General features: G+C 43.1%; 1 protein-coding gene across 3 annotated transcripts in view; it reads left to right on the forward strand.

Annotated features, from left to right (window-relative positions):
* Window positions 1-18,895, forward strand: part of fgf11a (fibroblast growth factor 11a) — a 148,287-nt gene that overhangs the window by 13,359 nt on the left and 116,033 nt on the right. The window contains exons 1-2 of one of the 3 annotated variants that reach the window (XM_049568463.1): window positions 3,240-3,596; window positions 3,972-5,032. The exons of 1 other annotated variant lie outside the window; for it this stretch is intronic. In XM_049568463.1, coding sequence (XP_049424420.1) covers window positions 4,840-5,032 — 193 coding nt within the window. In that variant the 5' untranslated portion in view covers window positions 3,240-3,596; window positions 3,972-4,839. Of the gene's footprint in view, window positions 1-3,239; window positions 3,597-3,971; window positions 5,033-18,895 lie in introns of those variants that run through there. One more of the 3 variants, XM_049568464.1, reaches the window with a different exon arrangement.

Raw genomic sequence — 18,895 nt, forward strand, 5'->3', positions numbered from 1 at the left:
ATGACGTCATAATGTTCTGCTGAAACACTTCTTTGGCCAGTATTTAACGTCATATCTGAGGAACAGAAGGGTCAGATACTGAATTGGTGACTCTCATCTTGAAACTGTGGTGATTTATCTGTTGTGCTACCCGGAGGAAGATGTGTGTGAAGCATACATGTTTTCACAGACATGGAGATAAACTGTAAGTGCAACTTGACTGGTGCACGGAGGCGTACAACCATGAAACGCTAATACTACTTTTGGCCTTAGCCAGGATAGTGTCTTGTTATTGAAATCATAATTTTGTGAGAGCACTGGAGATTCTTTTTCAAAATGGCAGCAAAATCACACGGGTCACATGGACCAACACCAAGCTAACAAAGTAAAAGAAGCATGTGTAGTGTTTAGTTTCTTATTCGCTTTTTAGAGATGCATATATGGTTCCAAAACATGAAGCGACCTCACCTCAGATAAGTGTTCCTGACATTGATTAATAATCGTCATCACATGCAGTATTTCAGGCATTACTGATTGTCCTTTTTGATATAACAAAACCTATTTTAAAAATGACGTGTCATGTGACATGTTCTATGCTGAAGCCGAGGTTTTGTCAGTGCTGATTTGCAGTGAAGATTTACATTAATGAAGTTTGACAAAAAGTCTCAGTCATGGTCCATCTCATTCCGGGTTACTAGTTTTCAAGTATCATAACAGCTATATTGCTTTAGAATTCGCTCTTCTAACTCAACTGGATGGCGGAGTCCTCACCACAACTTTAATGACGAGAGTGGTAAACAATACTATTGGGATCACTTTCAAAGCAATTTGATGAAAGATAGAAACACTGACAGCTGTTAGCTTTTCCTGTGTGTGCTTCCAGACCAAACACAGCAGAGACACTTTGTTTTTGTCACCAGGGCTGGAGTTGATACTCATAATAAAGCGCATTTCTCATAGTTGGACCAACACACCCAGACAATGGAATTTGGAGTTGCATTGCTCCTGCATATACACAGTCAGTCGGACCCAAACTGGCCAGGGTGCTCAGCGCATGCTCCACAGTTTCTGCCCTGGGCTTTGACCCGGAAGTTGAAAGCAATAAATGCGTTACATGAGCTGTAAAATTGTCCACTGTGTTACCAGTTTGCTGCCACCTAACCGTACCTAACGTGTTTGTCAATTGTTTGGACTGTGACGTAATAGGTCAACCAGAAAAAGGTCCGATACTAACAAGCAGAAAGGGAACATATCACCACCTATTGCAGCGGAGTTGGACATACTTAGGTCAATGAATCGATTCCCCTACCATGCTTGTATACTGGGACAAGGACATTAGTCCAATTAAATGGCCTAGTCGAGCTATAACTATAGCTCGACCTAACTGTGCATGTAAACGTACTGATTGACTATGTACTGGCTGAGTAATGCTACTCTCACAACACTGCCAATTATTTCCTGAGCTGCCAACACACCTGGCTAGTGTGGCGCATGATTGATGCCACCTTTTTACAAAACCTAATCATGCTCACATGGTCATAGTATTTTGTTAAGGTTATTGTTCTTGGTGTGGACGTCTTTAAGGCTCTACAACCTGCTAGCTGCTCTGTGAGGCTGGACTTAGGCACTAAGGTGTTGTGAGCAAATGTTAAGGCCAGTATGCTCACAATGACAATGCTAAATGCTGATGTTAAACAGATGTAATTTTTTACCATGTTCTCCGTCTTAGTTTAGCAGGTTAGTTTGCAAACATTTGGGAATTAGCACTAAGGCTGTGTATTGGCAAGAATCTGGCTATATGATTCCTTTCACAAGGGTTACAATTCAATATAGTGTGATTTATTGCGATACTATAAGCAAGGATATATAGCTCTAATCTAATCTAATTTTAGGAAAACTCAATGCTAGCAGTGTACCTTTTGTCCGTTTTATAGGCCTGTGGTCTTTGTGTTTACTGATATGATGTTACTTTGGAGTGGGGGGCGTCAAATGGCTAAAGATAGATTACAACACTGAAGGATCTAGCGGCTGGGGGATTAAACACAATGGTAAAAATCCACTACCATGAATCTTTGCTTGTAACCTATTAGGCTAATTAACAATCAATACAGTGCTTTTGAGCATTGATACAGTATCACAAAACATAATGCGATACTCAAGTGTATTGATATTTTCTTACACCCCTAATTAGCACTAGAGACAAAGTACAGCTGAGGCTGATGGGAATGTGTATGGTTGTGCTGGAGGTATAGTCAGGGAATCACCAAAGTAGAATTCTCTGGGGACCATGGATGTCCATACAAAATTTTGTGACAGTCCATTAAGTAGTTATTTTAACCTGGACCAAGGTGGTGGACCAAACTATGAACAGACTAACTAGTGTGGCTCAAAAAGGTACTCGCCTGCAAAAAAGCAGACCAAAAGAAATTCAGTTTAATTTTGGATGGATTTTAAACAAACCCTCCAGTTTAGGTGAACCTATTTGGAAGAAAAAAAGGGAATATGAATTCTTAGACTATTACCCAAACTGTCATTTGTAAACACCCATCATACACCAACTTCTTGGTTCAACTTTGACCTACTGTGCTTGTTGTATTTGTGCCTACACACAGTTTTGCTCTGCAACAGGAAATTATTATCCAAATTTGGGTGCAACACTGTTGGTTTGACCTCCAAATAAAGTGCTGGACTAAACTGTTGGCTTGTTTACAACCTGTCTGATCAGACTGCTAGTCTCTTGCTCTGTTGGACTTGACTGTGTACTGTATGTGCCGTGGATGTGATACAGTGTGTTTGACTGATGCATTTACAGATGTATGGATGATGTGATGGCAGTGACGCAAGGTCCCGACTGACTCAGGCTGTGTCACAGCATCTATACATCCTTGTCATAGCTGAAAGCACAGCACTGACAACCTCCCTTAGTTTGTCTCTTTAAGCCAACATCACATCAGAGAAGGTGGGGTGGGACGGAAGAGTAGAAGGGGTGGAGTTGTGAGGATGGGGGCACCTCAGCTCTGACCCGGCCCGGCTCAGCCCGGTACAAGAGAAGTGATGAAGAGAATAGGGGAGGTGGGGGAGGAAGGGACTTTGAATCACAGACACTGAAGGAGGGATCAGAGTGACAGAGGGGGAGGAGAGAAGGGAGGGAGAGAGTAGAGCAAAGGGGAGGGTTTAGGGAAATAGATTTGAGAGAGAGAGAGAAGAAGAGAGTAAGCGAGGGAGTGTGTGTGAGGGAGGGAGAGACAGAGATCATGTGAAGCACGCTGCCAGCGCTCGCTCGGTAATGCACTGTGAACAGGGACAAGCAAGAGAGCGAGTCACACACACACACACACACTCACACACATATACAGATTCACATACGTACATGTCACACACCCTCACACCCGTACACCTTCACACTGTGCCGCTCCTCCACACATATCTCCTACACACTCCCTCACACGTGCGCTAGGCAGAGAGGTGCCTTGTCCAGGAGACACACACTTTTTACCCCCTCTCTGGCACACACACATGGACACACACTTTGCAGCTGGACTCAACAGAACCAGATCGGACTGCTGTCACCCACCGGTGGAGACTCTCGCATGAGCAGCGGCACTACAGCATCTACCGTAAGGCACGGCTACCTGCCAGCCCCTCCTCCCCTATTCCCCTTCACCTCATCTCTTCTCCTCTCCCACCCTCCCTCTCTGTCTCCCTCCATTCATTCATCCCTCGTTCTCCCAGCTGTGAGGCGGCATGCGTGGCTGAAGGACACAGCGCTGCGCTCTGCTGTGGTGTAGCGCGCTGCTGAGAGAGTTGGAGAGCCCGATTCCGATAGGGGGGATAGATAGACTCACTGCGCTCCCTCCCTCCCTCTCCCCTCTCTCTTTCTGTGTCCCCGTTTGTCTCTCTATCCCGGCGCTCTCTCGTTCATGAATGTCACCTCTATCTCTGGGAAATGCTGGATTATCAAGCTCCTGTCTTTTTTTCCCTTCTCCACTCAGGGTGTGGGTGAATGCAAGGGGTGATGCCAGGAGAGCTTGAGAGACAGTGAAGAAACCGTCCGTCCGGCAGCGTCCATCCGCACCCCTGTCGTCCTCGTCCCAGCTTACGGAGCTGATACCTCAGGTCGGACAGTCTACTTCTTCTTCTACTTCTCTCGCTCTGACGCTGTTTCGGATGGAGAAATTTTACAGGTGAGGGACGGGAAGAAAAGGAGCGGTGGCACTCCTGCTATTTTGGAGAGTTGACATTCGGACATTTGAAACGGCTCTTGCTTCTGATCTGCAGGACTGAGCGGGTTAAGGGGACTAAATGTGATTTTTGTTTGGGTCTGGTTTCATCATGCGGAGAATGGTTCTGTGGATGAATCCTCTCGGACGGGGCTGAGTCGAACTTCACTGGAGCTCCAGGAGGGGGGTAAGGGAACACTCGGACTGGGACAGAGGCACTGGGGCACATTGCTGGGCTACAGTGCACTGGTTTTTGGGTGGATAACAACATGACTTGTCCTAACGGAGGGACAGTGACATACGAAGGCTTCACCTGAACCTCCTTGCAAACAGAAAACAGCTAGAAGGACATTTAAAGGCTCATCAATCCAAACCTCAACGACCATCAGTTTTTCAGTTTTGGGTGGGCCTTTCAGGGATCCACCATTATTCCCTCCACCTCTTCCTCTTTTTCTGCCTTTCTCCCCTCTGCTTCGGCCCATCCTCAGAAGCCCCCTCCTCCACTCTGCCCCCCTCCCTCAGTGGTGCTCCGTCGCCCTGGGTGAGCGGGCAGGGGGGTGGCCCACGGTACCCCCCGACACCTGGGCGCCACCGAGCCGCCAGAGGCTGGTGAGGCGGCGGCAGGGTCAGCGCTGGGAAGATGGCCGCTCTCGCCAGCTCCCTCATTCGCCAGCGCAGGGAGGTCAAGGACCCCCAGGCAAACCGGCAGATTGCCAGCAAACGCAAGCCCTGCCCGAAGAGCAACAAGTCGCTCTGCCAAAAGCAAATCCTCATATTAATATCCAAGGTTCGACTATGTGGCAGTCGAGGAAGAAAAATGGAAAAAAGACCAGGTGAGTCCCCACAGGCCTTCCTGTCAAACTCTCCAACTTCGTCTTTCTTACACTTTCTTCTCTTCTTCTTTGCTCCGTTTTCTGCCTGTACTGGATAACTGGATTTTGATGGTTGACTTGCCAGACTACAGATTAATCCTCAACTGTAAAGCCTCAATAAAGAACATCTCCAGCCTGTAATTTCTAGTGCAGGACTTAATCTGAATCTGGGAAACATCCCAGCACATCTTGCTGGTAGCTGTACACAACATGTCCTGTATTTATAGTTAAACAGGAAATGGACAGAGTCAAATCCAGCTTAATACACACAGATTTGTACCACTGACCAGAGGCAGAACCTAGCCTGCATTGTGACTGTTGTGATGACTTTGTTGAGGAGCATGTCAACACATCCACACACACGCTGCTAATCTGCAAACACACAACGGACTTGGCTCATACATACAGTGATTTACTGTGATATAAAAATGTCAAGAGGCACCTCATTTGCAATTCTGGGGGCCATTACTCTCTCCGCGCTTCCCTCAAGGCAAGTTACACACAGTGCGGCCTAATTTGTCTTGTGTGTTAGCATGTTAAATGTAATTGCAAAATTATTCATTGGAGCTAAATGAGACAGTGACACTTGATTTGTGCAGTGAGTGTGTCATTTGCTACATATGGTGATTGTTTTTGACATTACAAGCCTAAAAAAATTGATGAGTGATGGGTCTGTAGTGTTGATACTGGATGTTAATGATGACAAAATGCGGATGCCTTTTGACAATATGGGTTTTCCGAGGTTTCTTTTGGGTCTGTTTGGAAATAGATTCGGAAATTTAGATACAGAGAGTCAGGACTAAACAGTAAAGACACACGCTCACACACCAAGGGAGCTGGCTATTTGTCCGTGAACAAAATGTACTTTTGTGGGTCAGACCACTTTGATGTCAAGGTTTGATTTTTGTCTCTTATCAAAAGCTCTATAGAGTAAATGATTTAATTTTGAGCAATAGTTAATTGGCTCTTTTGTGGGACAATTATATTTTAAAGAGTCCTGTTATGTATTTTTTAGTGAGCAATATTTTGGTTTCTGCTTTTAATTTTTGAAAGTTATTTTTTGTAAAGGAGCAGTTTGTAAGATGTAGGAACATTTAGCGGCATCTAGTAGTGAGGAATGCAGACTGCAACCAGTTGAAACCAATTAGAATTCCTTCATTGTTTTGGAGGTTTTTACTGGGAGCCGAATTATCCACAAAGGTTCTTATCTCTCAATACAAATGGACTAAGTGATTTAAAGTGGTAAAAACACTGAATGAAGCAGTTTCGTACACACCTTGTTTCCAAACCAGACACATGGGAGGTGAGCGTAATTATCCACAGAGGAATACGAATGGATCTAGTCACTTAAACTGGTAAAAACATTGAACAAAGCTGTTTCACGTTACAAATCAGTGTTTCTCCGATGCCGTTTGGCATGTTGAAGACAGGCCGTTAGCCTAGCACCTGCTAATGTGTGCTCACCGTTTTGTTTTCTAACTTAAGATCCAGGTGTTCAGAGGTTTTTACTGTGAGCCAGATTCTCTGCAGTCATCTCTTCCTCTCCAAAACAAACAGTAAAAATACTGAATAAAGCAGTTTCACATTAAAAAATCAGTGATCTTCTGAAGCTTCTCATTGGAGGGGCAACAAACTACAGTTGCCGACATGAAAAACTTAAAGGGCTCTTTCTAGAGCCACTGTTCCGTTTGTCCCCTCTGAGCTACTGTAGAAACATGGCCGTGCAACATTACCATCACTGTAGACGAGGACCCGTCATGAAAATGAAATTATTTAATTTTTTTCAACTTTTTTTTATTTATATAAAAAAGACTAAAAAATATGTTGGGAACAATGATACAGTCTTGGTTATTTTATATTTTAAGGGGAAATAATTTCAGTATAGGTAGCACTTGTTAGTTTAGGCATGTTTGACAGTCAAACATTGTCCAACTTTCTGCAAAGGAATGTGGACTAAACCATAATGGGTGAATGCAAGCCTCTGAGTGCTGGCTTTTTGTTGTCAGATGTCAAATATGGTCTGAAATTTAAGTCTAAAAAAATAAGGATTTTGAAATGGTAAATGTGTAAGAAGCCTGATTCCTCTGTACTTTTTATTACTTTCCCTCACTATACTTTATTTTACACAGGTCTTGGATCACTTTGTACAACAGTATGTTGTGTATCTGTGTTTCCTGAATGGGCTTGTCCTCACCTCACCACTATGCATTTGTGTGTGTGTTCATTTCCCCACGTCTGCCTCCATGCACAGTATACGAGTGTCCTTTTCTGCCCTGTGCAATTGTGTGTGTTGGTGCGCGTGTGTGTTCTGTGATATTTATTACCTCGGCGTGCCAAGTTCATCATGGTAATTACGTGGGGAACCTCTAACGTGGGAAGCAGCATCTGCCATAGAGGCGGCTGCTCTCTATATTGTAATTACGGTAGTAAAGTATGTTGGACAGGTCGTGGTGGTGCCAGCTCTTTGGGAACGGGCGACGCGTGCGCCATGCCAATTGTTTGAAACCATTTCCATCCCAGCGGCTTCAGCGCTTCTCACACACTGATGGATTTATTATGGTAATGGCGGGGACGAGGTATGGAGGCTGTGGTTAGAGAGGCATTACCAGCATCACCATTTCAGGTTGATTTACAGGGGTCTGCGTTAAGTACCACGTGTGGCAGTGTGCGTCTTCATCATTCTCTACGTGTGTGTGTGTGGCCAGCATAGGGAGGACACTACTGACCCCTGGCAATAAGTGTGTGTGTGTGCTGGTGTATTCTCATCATATGTGAATCCCTCCCTCCTTCTCTGAGCTTCAGCCCGAGGCCAGAGTTGACCCCTGGCCAGCAATAAACGACCAGAATATTCCTGAGCCGTAGCCTCCACCTCCTCCTCCTCTTTCTCTTCCTCCTCCTCCTCGTCTTCCTCCTCCTGGCAGCACTTCAGAGCAGCCTGCTTACAGCTTGCATTCACTTTGCCTCCAACTGGCTTCCATTGTTTCTACTGGCATCATTTGGCTGCTATTGGCTTATTTTGCATCCTGTGGCTTATAGTCTCTCGCATTGTCTTGTATTTTGGTTGGTTCTCATTGTTTTCTGATGGCTTCCATTGTCACGTTGGCTTCCCTTGACTCTGGTTACCTTCCTTTGGCTTCTGTTGACTTTTGTCAAGCACAAAATTTTCATTTCTCATATGCACACACTTGAAAATAAAACAAGCAGGGACGATAAAATTCCAGGAACTACCTTAGGCTTATAAATAAAACTTCCACCCAGATTTCACTCCAGACAGCTGATAACAGTTTGACAAATTACAGCAATGGTATGTGTATAGGTTTATAATTTATACTACTGGATGAACATCACATTTTTATTGTGATACTACACAGGGACAGCGTGACAGTATTAAAGATGCAGCCATTAACAGTCATTATAATGTTTGCATCTGGCTTAAATGTCAAAGGACAGCTACGACAGCATGTGTGGTTGTGCCTAAGACGGTATCTGTTTGCTACAGTTCCCAGGCAGGCAGAGGAACACTCAAACTGCAAAGCACCAAAGCAATATGATCACCCTCAGGTTGCAGGTTACAGCGTTGTGAAAAGTGGCACCAGAAAACCAGCGGTGATTAGGCAACTTTGTGGGTCAGTGGTGTAACATCAGACATGTACCAGTTGTAATATAACCTCTTCTGTGGCTTTATTGTTTTTTACATTGTGTATGTTCACTTACAATATCTACCATAGGTGAGACTGGCCTCCACATATCAGGGTAGACTTACTCCTGAAGTTTTGGTTTTACTTTAAAGTCATAATCAAGAGCAGGTAAAGGTAATAAATTCAGTGTGTGCCAGTGGATTTTTTGAAGTAATGCAATAGTTTAAAGGGAGATGTTCCCCATTTCTTTTTTTCTTTTTTTTTTTAAATGTGGAACATAATGTGACAGATGGTACACATGTTCCTGTCAGTTATTGAGAAACACCATACCGGGGCACATAAAATGGGCAGAGCACTATCTACTTAAGATCAGTGCTGTAAAAAATTGTGTTTAATTCGCTTGATGAAGGTCCAGAGTTATAGAAATGTTAGTATAACCGATAAAATGTGATGCTGGGCAAGAGCAGTGTGGGAACTTTTTTCAAGACTTAAGTATCTCGATAGCAAAGCTGTATTTAAAGGGCAAATGTCAATAAAACTTCCTCAATTGTGCAAAAAAGTTTTTACGTTTGCTTGAGATGGTTTTTGGCCTTTGTCAAAAAGAGTTGCTGCGCTAAATGGACGATGGAAATGTCTTTGCCAAGTAAGTTCCATGGCAAACATTAACTCACATGATTGATTAGCTGTTTCCTCTGTCGGCGTCTTCCTGTGCATCAGATTCATTGCATTAATTTGTCTTCGTTTCCAGAATGCATAAAACATGGCCAGTAGTAGCTGACATGAAAGAACTATTAAAACTTGACCAGCTGAAACAAATTCCTGAAGACCTCTATCTGTTTTCTTTTCTCGTAGGTGGATTAGATAGCCAAGGCGACTTGTTTTGTTTCCAGTTCGAAATCTCTACTTCTTCTACTCTGTTAGGTCACACATAGGGCGTAGCCTATACCGCCAGCTTCTAAAGGAACTAGCCTAGTTTATTTGCTCCAAACCAGTTGATACAAATGCTCCTAATTGGCATTTCTCTTTGGGATTTTTCAAAAGTTTGCTTAAAAGTTGCATGACAATTGAATGGAAACACAACTACTGCCAGCACCTAATGCTGCTAACATCATGTACCAATGCCTCTGTCCTTGTTTGGAGTTACTCAACTCTTATGTTTTAAAATTGCAGTGGCAGCTTCTACTTGTTTCGACTAAATACTATCGGATTTCACCAGTAAATATTTGCATGTTCTGGCTTTCTTTTGCAAGCCTGATTTAGAAATTGCTAAAGACTGGGTATTTTTTCCATCCAGCTGTGCACTTTTAGAAAATAAAGAAAAATATTTCAAGTTTCAACACTGGAAAAGTTGTCACACTGAAAAAAGAGATGTAATTTTAATACACCTTGACTTTGCTTCCTTTCTTTTGGAGAAAGCACTCTCATTCACACCTCTACTCCTCCAGAAAGCCATATAAATAAAGGACAAAAATATCGAAGGTGTCAGGATAGTACATAATTTATTTATATATTACGTTTACTCAATATTTCATTAATTTATACTTAATTATTTATAATATAATCTCTATGAATATATTATGCATTGGTATGCGGGAGTGTTCTGGTTTCCATTTGTAGTCCATTTACAGTCAGAGCAGTATTGACCAGTCATGCTTGAGTGGCAGATAAACAGTCCATGTGTAGAGCAAAGGAGGTGGATCAGCCCGAAATATTGGCCCGCACCCTCAGCGGCATTATCTTTGTCAGATGGTAGCTGATTGGTTCCGAGATTGTTTATAATATGCATTTAAATTTGCTCCACTTTAATGAAGTATTACTGTAAGATGAGGTCTAAAGTTTCACTTTGTTTTTTTGTCTGTTTTGTTTGGTTCTATTTATTCCAGACTTTACCACATATTTCTCCTCACTTTTGTCCCTATTTGAAGTTCAGTATGTTGACACTTTCCGTAGATAAACTAATGGCTAATATAGAGTGTTTTTTGGTGTGTGTGTGTGTGTGTGTGTGTGTGTGTGTGTGTGTGGATGTTATCCTGCATCTAACTCTGTCTGCAGTGTGACCGGACACTTCACGTTCCCTTTGTACTGTCTAAGGCCATTTGAGGCCATTGTGGAAGAGGAGGAGTTGTATTTAAGATCCAATGTGTGGACCGTGTGTGTGTGTGTGTGTGTGTGTGTGTGTGTCTCCTCAAACATTTGCTACCTGCTTATAAATGACGGAAGGGGAGGAAGTGGCGTGTGTTTGTGTCCTGGACTGACCCACATACCCCCCACCCCTTCTTCTCCAACCCCTTACCTCCTCTCTTCCACTGTCATCCCCCATCTCTACCCACTCTGTCACCCCCTCACCTCTACACACACACACACACACACACACACACACACACCCTCTAACCCTCACCTAACCCATACTAATGATGCCCCGGCACTACAGCCCACTCAGCTTATAACAAGGTCAGCTTGCCCCTGTGCAAACACACACACACACACACACACACACACACTCTCTCAAAAGCAAGCTTGCAGATACACACACTTTCAAGTGCAGATATACACAAGTGCATATATCTATAATTACACACACTTGCATCAATACAAACATAAAAACACACCTACGCACAGTCAGACAAACTAATAAATCAACACAAACAAATGATAGGATTTCATGATAATTGAGTGAGTGAGTGTGGGAGGGAGATAATTTCGACCCGGCTTTGCGTGCGCGTGTGTGTTCGTGTGCGATGAGCGTGTGTGTTCGGGGCTGATATGATCTAATGAGGATGTTAAGCCGCCTATTGGATATCAAAGTGAAACCAAAATAGCTTGTGTTGTCCTCTAACTGCCTGCTGGAGTTGCTGTGGAAGCCCTCCTCTCTTCTGTTAACAGGATAGAATAACACTCGGAGTTGTTACTGCAGCACGGGGGCCAAGTGTTCATCCAGCCACTGCAAATTGGTTTGTGCGAGTGTGTGTGTGTGCGCGCGCGGGAGAGAGGGAGAAAATACGTGTGTGTTTGTGTCAGAGACAAACGACGAATGACAGCAGCAGGCACACACACCTCAGCCAGACTCTGTGTTTGTGTGTGTGTGTGTGTGTGTGAGGCTCATTGTTGGGCCGTGATTCATCAGGCCACATCAGCTCCTCTCATTAACACACACTGATTTATCAATAATGTGCGGCAGCGTTTGGAGAGCACACATTGAACTGGGGGCGATTTACTGCCTCGTGGACCGGACACTCCGGACAGGCTACACTGCGGAGGACTATATTTCTCTCTGCGTCTCTCTCTTTATCAGCTTTCTCCCTCTCTCCTCCATCTTCTCAATCCATCCGCCGACTGGCTTTCTTCTCCCACAGCCTCCATCACCCGCCGTCCCCCCTCCACACCACTCACTTATCTTCTCAAGGACATCTGGCTTTCTTATAACTGTCCCTCCCTCAGCACGGGCCTGTCTCTCTTCACTTGCCGTATTTCCCCACTGTGTCTAATCATGTTGTCTTTGGGCCAGTCAGTTAGTCACTGGATGCTACAATGGCAGAGATACTGTAGGTATTGTGCTGCCATGTTATGTAACCTTGGTTCTATTGTTAATGGATCAGGAGCGGGGGTGATACATGTCTAATGTATGAGACTCTAATCATTCAGGTTTGTTTGTTTACTGTTGTTCTCTATCCCTTTTGGTCTATACGTGATGCAGGTTTATCCAACAATTATGATGAAATTGCTTATTATATTTTCCTTAATAGTCCACAAATTGCTGTATTATTAATACACTAACACTACTAACAGCTGCAGCTACAGCCATTTGGAAACTGAACTGATGAAACCTGATTGTAACCCAAATAATTTTGGAATCAGGCTGAGTTTCTAACATATTGATTGTCAATCAGTGCTAAGTTTGAAGGGGACGGTGACGCCTGATTAATTGCCTGAATGACCACTGATGTGGTGGTCAAACGATCGCATGGATTTCTTGCATGTCCAAAATTTTGGTCGGCACATCTTGTAGTTTGAGCAGGTCAGTTTTTCCACATGGCTGCTGTACAAAGATCTATTTTAAACTCCAGTGAGCTTGTTTGCTTTGATATTATTTTACATGATGTGACTACTGTCCTGAGACTGTGCTGGATAGAAATGAAAAGGAACAGACAAACCATACTATATACATCTTCAAGTCATTTTTAAGAATGCGGCAGTTTAATGCAAGAAAGTGACTTAGGTTCTTTGTTTACATTTAGTATAGTATAAGATTAATAAGAACATTTAGTGTCTGCACAGCTTTAGACAGCATGACTCTTTACTGTGCAGATTTCTGCCAAAATGTATGCTCTTTTTTAAATTTTAGGCCAAAAATGGGGCTGAAATGGCACACATTGTCTTCACAGCTCCTATTTACACCACTCAAAGCATGATGAGAACCCTCAGGAAAAATTGAAAATCATATTCATCCTAAATATAGATAGGTGAAAGAAAAACAATTGAGTGAAAAAAATCCATTAAAGTTGAAACAGAAAACTCTTTAACTTTCCCCTCCACTAGCGTTTCCAAGTGGCTGCTGTCACAGTTACAACTAAATCGCTTTCTGTTTTCCTCGGAGCCCAGCAAAGATCACAGTGTCTAGTTATAGTTACTTACTTTGCTTGTTCCACTGTCTGCCACTGCCATCACTGGGGATAGTAACCCCCCCCCCCCCCCAGGAACAGTGCCAAGCTTTGAGGCCAATTTTACATAGTGGCCAAAAGTTGAATTACAACGACTGGGTCTGTCAGCTGATGACATGGGCCTAAAAGTACTTTTTTCTCCAGTGACTTACATTGTGAAAGAGACATCTGTATAAATTTTTTGAGCATCACAACCCCCACCAAATGACTCGTTCCTTATCATTCTTTGTATTGTAAAGTGACCTTGGGTCTCTTGAAAGGTGCTATATAAATTAAAGTTATTATTGTTATTATCATTATTTGATCCATTCGTTCTGATAACATTTAAAAAATCAGCCGCACGATCATTTAATCCTCATTCAAGTTAGCACAGCGCTAAAAAGGAAGTTAGCCGGGTGGCTGGGGAAAGTCTCCAGTGTGGCTGCTCTATGGACGCTACTATGTGGAAGATAATATGTAATTTCATGCCATGGAAATTAGCTTTTTTTCGGCTTTCTTTGCCACTGAGCAACTTTCATATGAATGAGCAGGGCTACACTTCTAATGCTGTTTCCAGTTCTCTTTATACATCCATGATTTTAAGTGCAAAGAACGCGAATCCGCTTTGGTAACTGGGGATAGCTACCGATAACTACTGAGGAAAATGAAAGCTCTTCTCTTCTTGTTTTGGTTGCAAAATGGCAGACGCACTTCCTTTGTGCCATAAATCCAGCCTTCATTTTCCTAGGAGTTCGTATCAGGTGGCAACAGAGTTGCATGGTGAAAGCAAGGGTTATAGGAAACTAATCTAAACGCAGATGGTGCCATTATTCTATAGCCATTACTCTGTGCAATCAGTATTCACTTCATAATGATAAGTTAAAGCAAAGAACTGTCTGTTTGCCAATCAGTTTATTTTTGACAGAACTAAGGCTCTGAATGCCTCATCAATATAGCTTTTATACCCATGAAACACTGACACTCTCCTTTATTTATACACTTACAAACTACCCATGAGCATATATGGCACCACTCACATATCAGTTGCTAGCTACGGAATAATAAAATCAAAGTGTCTGTATTAAAAGCCTGTGGATAGGAGAAGTGAACATTAGGCAGAATCAGTCTACAGTTGAGAGAGTTACAAGATGCTCCCTCTTTTGAAACAGTGCAGTGAAGATGCAGAAATGAACAGCTGTACAGTAAAACACAGTAAATTAACCTGCTACAAGCCAGTGGGCATTTCAAATTGCTTCATTACATCGTTGTTTCCGAAAGGCTGCTCACGAAAGGGTTTTTACAATATTCTCACTGTGGAGGTCCTCCAGAATACGCATAAGGATGTCTCACATTTTATCATGTTACACCTCTGCTCTGCCCCCACTCTGACCCTGCACTGCCCCGCCACTGCCAAGCAGCCACAGATAACAAACAGCAGGCAGAGGTTTGGTCATAACTCCTGTTGAGGAGTTTTTTTGGAGACAATATTGGCTGATATCCCAATGGAAATCATCTTGTAGTCCCATGAACTACTTTTACATTTTGAATTGTGCAGGCTTTTTTTGCTCATTAGCTCCAGCCGTCCTCCATCTATCACCAAACGGACACATCGCCGCGTGCTTTAAAGCGTGCATTACCAGCAGCCGATGGCCTCTGTTGTTTTGTAACAGGTTCCGCCCTCTGTCTCTGCCAGTGTGGCAGATGTTGTGTATGAAATGGTGCCCGGAATAAATGATTTGGAGATGCTAACATTTGGCCTGTGTGATGATCAATGTGGGCTTTCAGTGCCGCCCCTCCCAACCAATTGATTTATGGAGCCGGATGCCATTTGTTTTGATGCAGAGCTTTTTTTTTTTTTTTTTGTATGGGCATCAATCATCATTATCAGACAAAATAGAATATTTCCGGTGCATATGCCTGAGTGTGTGTATGTGTGTGTGTGGGCTCAAAGTTTGCTTGTGTGTGTTCCACAGAATCAGTGTGTGGCTGCAGTGCCCTGGTAGGAATGAGGTGAGCTGCTTGGACTCCATATGGAACATTCATGACACGGCACTGAGAACACCAAAGTAATGAGAGCAGAGCAATGATGCCGAAGGGTTTAAGATCTGGACACTTTGCTCTTCAAATGACCTTCACCCGAGATGCACACACCTGCAGTGAGGCACGTCAGCACCCATGCAAATATGATCGCATTTATCTACAGCAGTACTCGACATTTTATTTTGCATTGGACAATTTCCACTCCGCTGGGATTCAACGTCTTCAGAGCCCAAGTAACAAATGACCGGCAAGCGTCGAGTCAGCATCTTGTGCCCCCCCAACCCCCCCCGCAGCTCCCACCACAGACCCAACCTTGCTTTCCTCAATGTCAAAACCCAACACAAAAACAGCACACTGTCCCTTTAATCAGTGCCTATCGTTACATCGCAATATTAACATGCCGAGGACAGTAAAGCCAGCATTAGCATTTTTGTATGCAATCAATTTGCCGCATGGTTTGTGGGCAGAGCTGACGTGTGTCACATGGAGGTGGTGGTTTGAGGACACACACACACACACACACACATAAACAGACACACAACTGTGGGAAAGCACAGCATGAAAGCCTTCTGGCTAGATCCCGAACAAGACAGAGGCACGCAACAGCACAGAGAGATCCACAATGGCACTGAGCGGGCATGCACACACACACTCACACACTCACACTCACATGTCCTCGTCATGCGTGGAGAGTCTGATCTCTCACTCAGCTCAACCACAGCGTCCCTGACCGAAATGACACTGTCTAAAAGAAAGCTCATTAAATCATGTCATTTTCATCCACCTCTCTCCCCCTCTCTCTCCTTCCCTGTCTCCTTTTCTTTCTCTGTGTGTGTGTGTGTGTGTGTGTGTGTGTGTGTTTACCTTTCACACCCCACACACACATCACCTCAAACACCTCAAACCTGCTGTCGAAGACGGCGAGAAATAAACCGGCCTTGCGGGAAAAGCCCGTGTGTGCATGCTTTCCTGCTTGCGTCTGTATCTGATTACGTGTTAATTTACTTTGATCGCAGAGACTGTGGCACCCAAGGGTGGTGTAGGATTTACTGACAGGTGCTGTGGACCGACAGATCAGCACACAGCATCATTGGCGAGCCTGAACTCTGAATTGCCATTAAATGAATATTACTTCACTTCTAGTTTAGAGGTGATAGAGGAGATAAAGTGTAACAGTTATCTGTCTGAAATTAGGAGTCTCCAGGAGAATGCAAATTCTTTACCCAGCAGGCTGTGAAGTAACTGAGGATCATCAGCTTCTGTCTGCTGTAATAGTGGATGGTTTGTTAGTTTTAATGAGTCTAAACCTGCCTCACTTGTTTGGGGGATCACCGAAATAAATTTAATGTATTTTATTTATACTGTAGAAGAACTGAGCATGACTCACTAATCGGTTTCTGTTTTCGAGCCAATTGTATTTCAAAAATTACAAATCTACAACTGTCAAACTAATAACTAATACCTCAAAAGGCTTTTTCACCCAAATTACAAAGACACATTTTCTCACTTGCCTCGTAGGTTTCCATAGGGACTACTACTTGCGGAGGTTCTCTGTGAAAAGTAAATATTTTTCTAGAAAAACCAAATCCACTTTGTTTGTATTAATCCAGTAGCATCCAAGTTGCGAGAGAGAACCATGAACTAATGTTAGGTTACTGAGCGCCAGTTGGAAAAAAAGATATGAAAGACAATTTCGTTTGTGTTTAAAGAAAAAAAACAAATTGCAGTATCCTAAAAGTGTGGGCCAAAAATTACAGATGGAGACGCAATAGCTTTGAACTTTGTTCGACATTTGAAGTTGCACAAAGAACAGGTAGTCAAGGCTAATATTAGCAAGCTAATGCTTAGCCAATAGCTTAACAGCTTAGTAATTGTTTAACAAACTTCTTTCTTTAGTAAACATACATGATTTTTGTAAATTTAATGTATTATTACTCTGTTGTTTGAATAGGGTTACATTTTGTGATGAGTGCATTATGACTCGTTTGGGACCTTAAACTCTAAGTTTAGGACTTGGGACTTCACTTGAGACGTGTCAGTCTTGACTTATAACTTGAGTGCAAATTCTTGAGTCTTACTGGTGACTTGCAAAAAAATGACTCAGTCCCACCTTTGCTGTGATGCAATTAAAATATTTGTGTCCAAACAAAACATCAGGTTAACTGATTCCAGTATGTTTTAATGCAATTTTAGGAGTTTTAAGCATATTTCAATGAATATCTTGAATCATTTATGCCTGGATAATCATGACATGAAATTGTCATGTTTTCTGCAATTTTGAAAACACTTTTTCCTGTGAGTATATCACTGTTTTCCTGGGATTTGTCTAATGTCCACCTTGACTCTCCCCACTCTATGCGGTTTTCTTCATCAGTCTATCTCTAGTCTTTGGCATCACCTCTCTACCATCCCTCCACTTCTTGCCTTTCCTCCACTTATCCTCCTCTCCCTCACACATGCACATGGAGCTTTTAAACATGTATGTTGCATTTACTGTACTTAAAGTGCTGTTACCACGTCAGTACACGAATAACACTGAATAATGTAACTTGCGTGTGTCTATAGAAAGACGGTGGAGGCGAATGTTTCGACCCTATAGAGATAATTCATTATGTTGCTGCATAGACAAATATAACATTGCAGGCATTCATGTGATGTACATGCGAACAATCTGTGTATACAAATATGAACATGGCTGTATTGTTTTGGAGAGAAATGTGGCAAATCACAGAGACAGGCATGCACACTGACTGTACACACACACACACACACACACACACACACACACAGAGAGATGATAAAAGGGGACACAGTGCACCCAGAGCTGTGATCAATCCCCTCCAGGCATGGTGTGTGTTTTCAAAGGCACATGTGTAGATGTTGACTCTGGACCTACGGCACATACATGTGTTCTTTGTGTAAGGATTTGGTATGCGTTTGCTCCCTTTGAAAAAATATACAAGTCAGATACACTGTGAATTCCCAAGTGTGTGTGTGTGTCTGCATACGTGTGTGTGTGTGTGGGGCACCTTGCTGATTGCAGCACCCTGTCTACCTGTGTGTTGTTCCCCTGTGGTACACAAGCACAGGTGCGTGACGCGTCCTTCACTTTAATGTGCCATCAATCTGTAAAGCTGGAGACAAGCCAGAGCGCAACCTCCCCAGCCCCTGACACACACACACACACACACACACACACACACACACACACACAGTTTTATACAGAACATGTACTCTAGAAATATTTGCTGTACTTTCATAAGAGATTTTGCGTGCAGATGAGAGGAGAACTTTCTCTAAAATCGGGGCTTTACGTCCGCCATTAAATTATCCATCATTCAGCTAGGCTGCGCAGAAAGAAGAGAGAGGATGATAGAGACAGACAGAGGTAGAAAGCACTCTTTACCATTCGTTAGGTCTAGCACCAGGTCCTGGTAAAAACTGTTGGTAAAAGCTGTCTACAGCAAATCATAATAAAGAATATGTGTCAACCTGCCGTATTTTTATCC

Source organism: Epinephelus fuscoguttatus, linkage group LG23, assembly GCF_011397635.1.
Source record: "Epinephelus fuscoguttatus linkage group LG23, E.fuscoguttatus.final_Chr_v1".
In the NCBI taxonomy this organism is placed as follows: Eukaryota; Metazoa; Chordata; class Actinopteri; order Perciformes; family Serranidae; genus Epinephelus; species Epinephelus fuscoguttatus.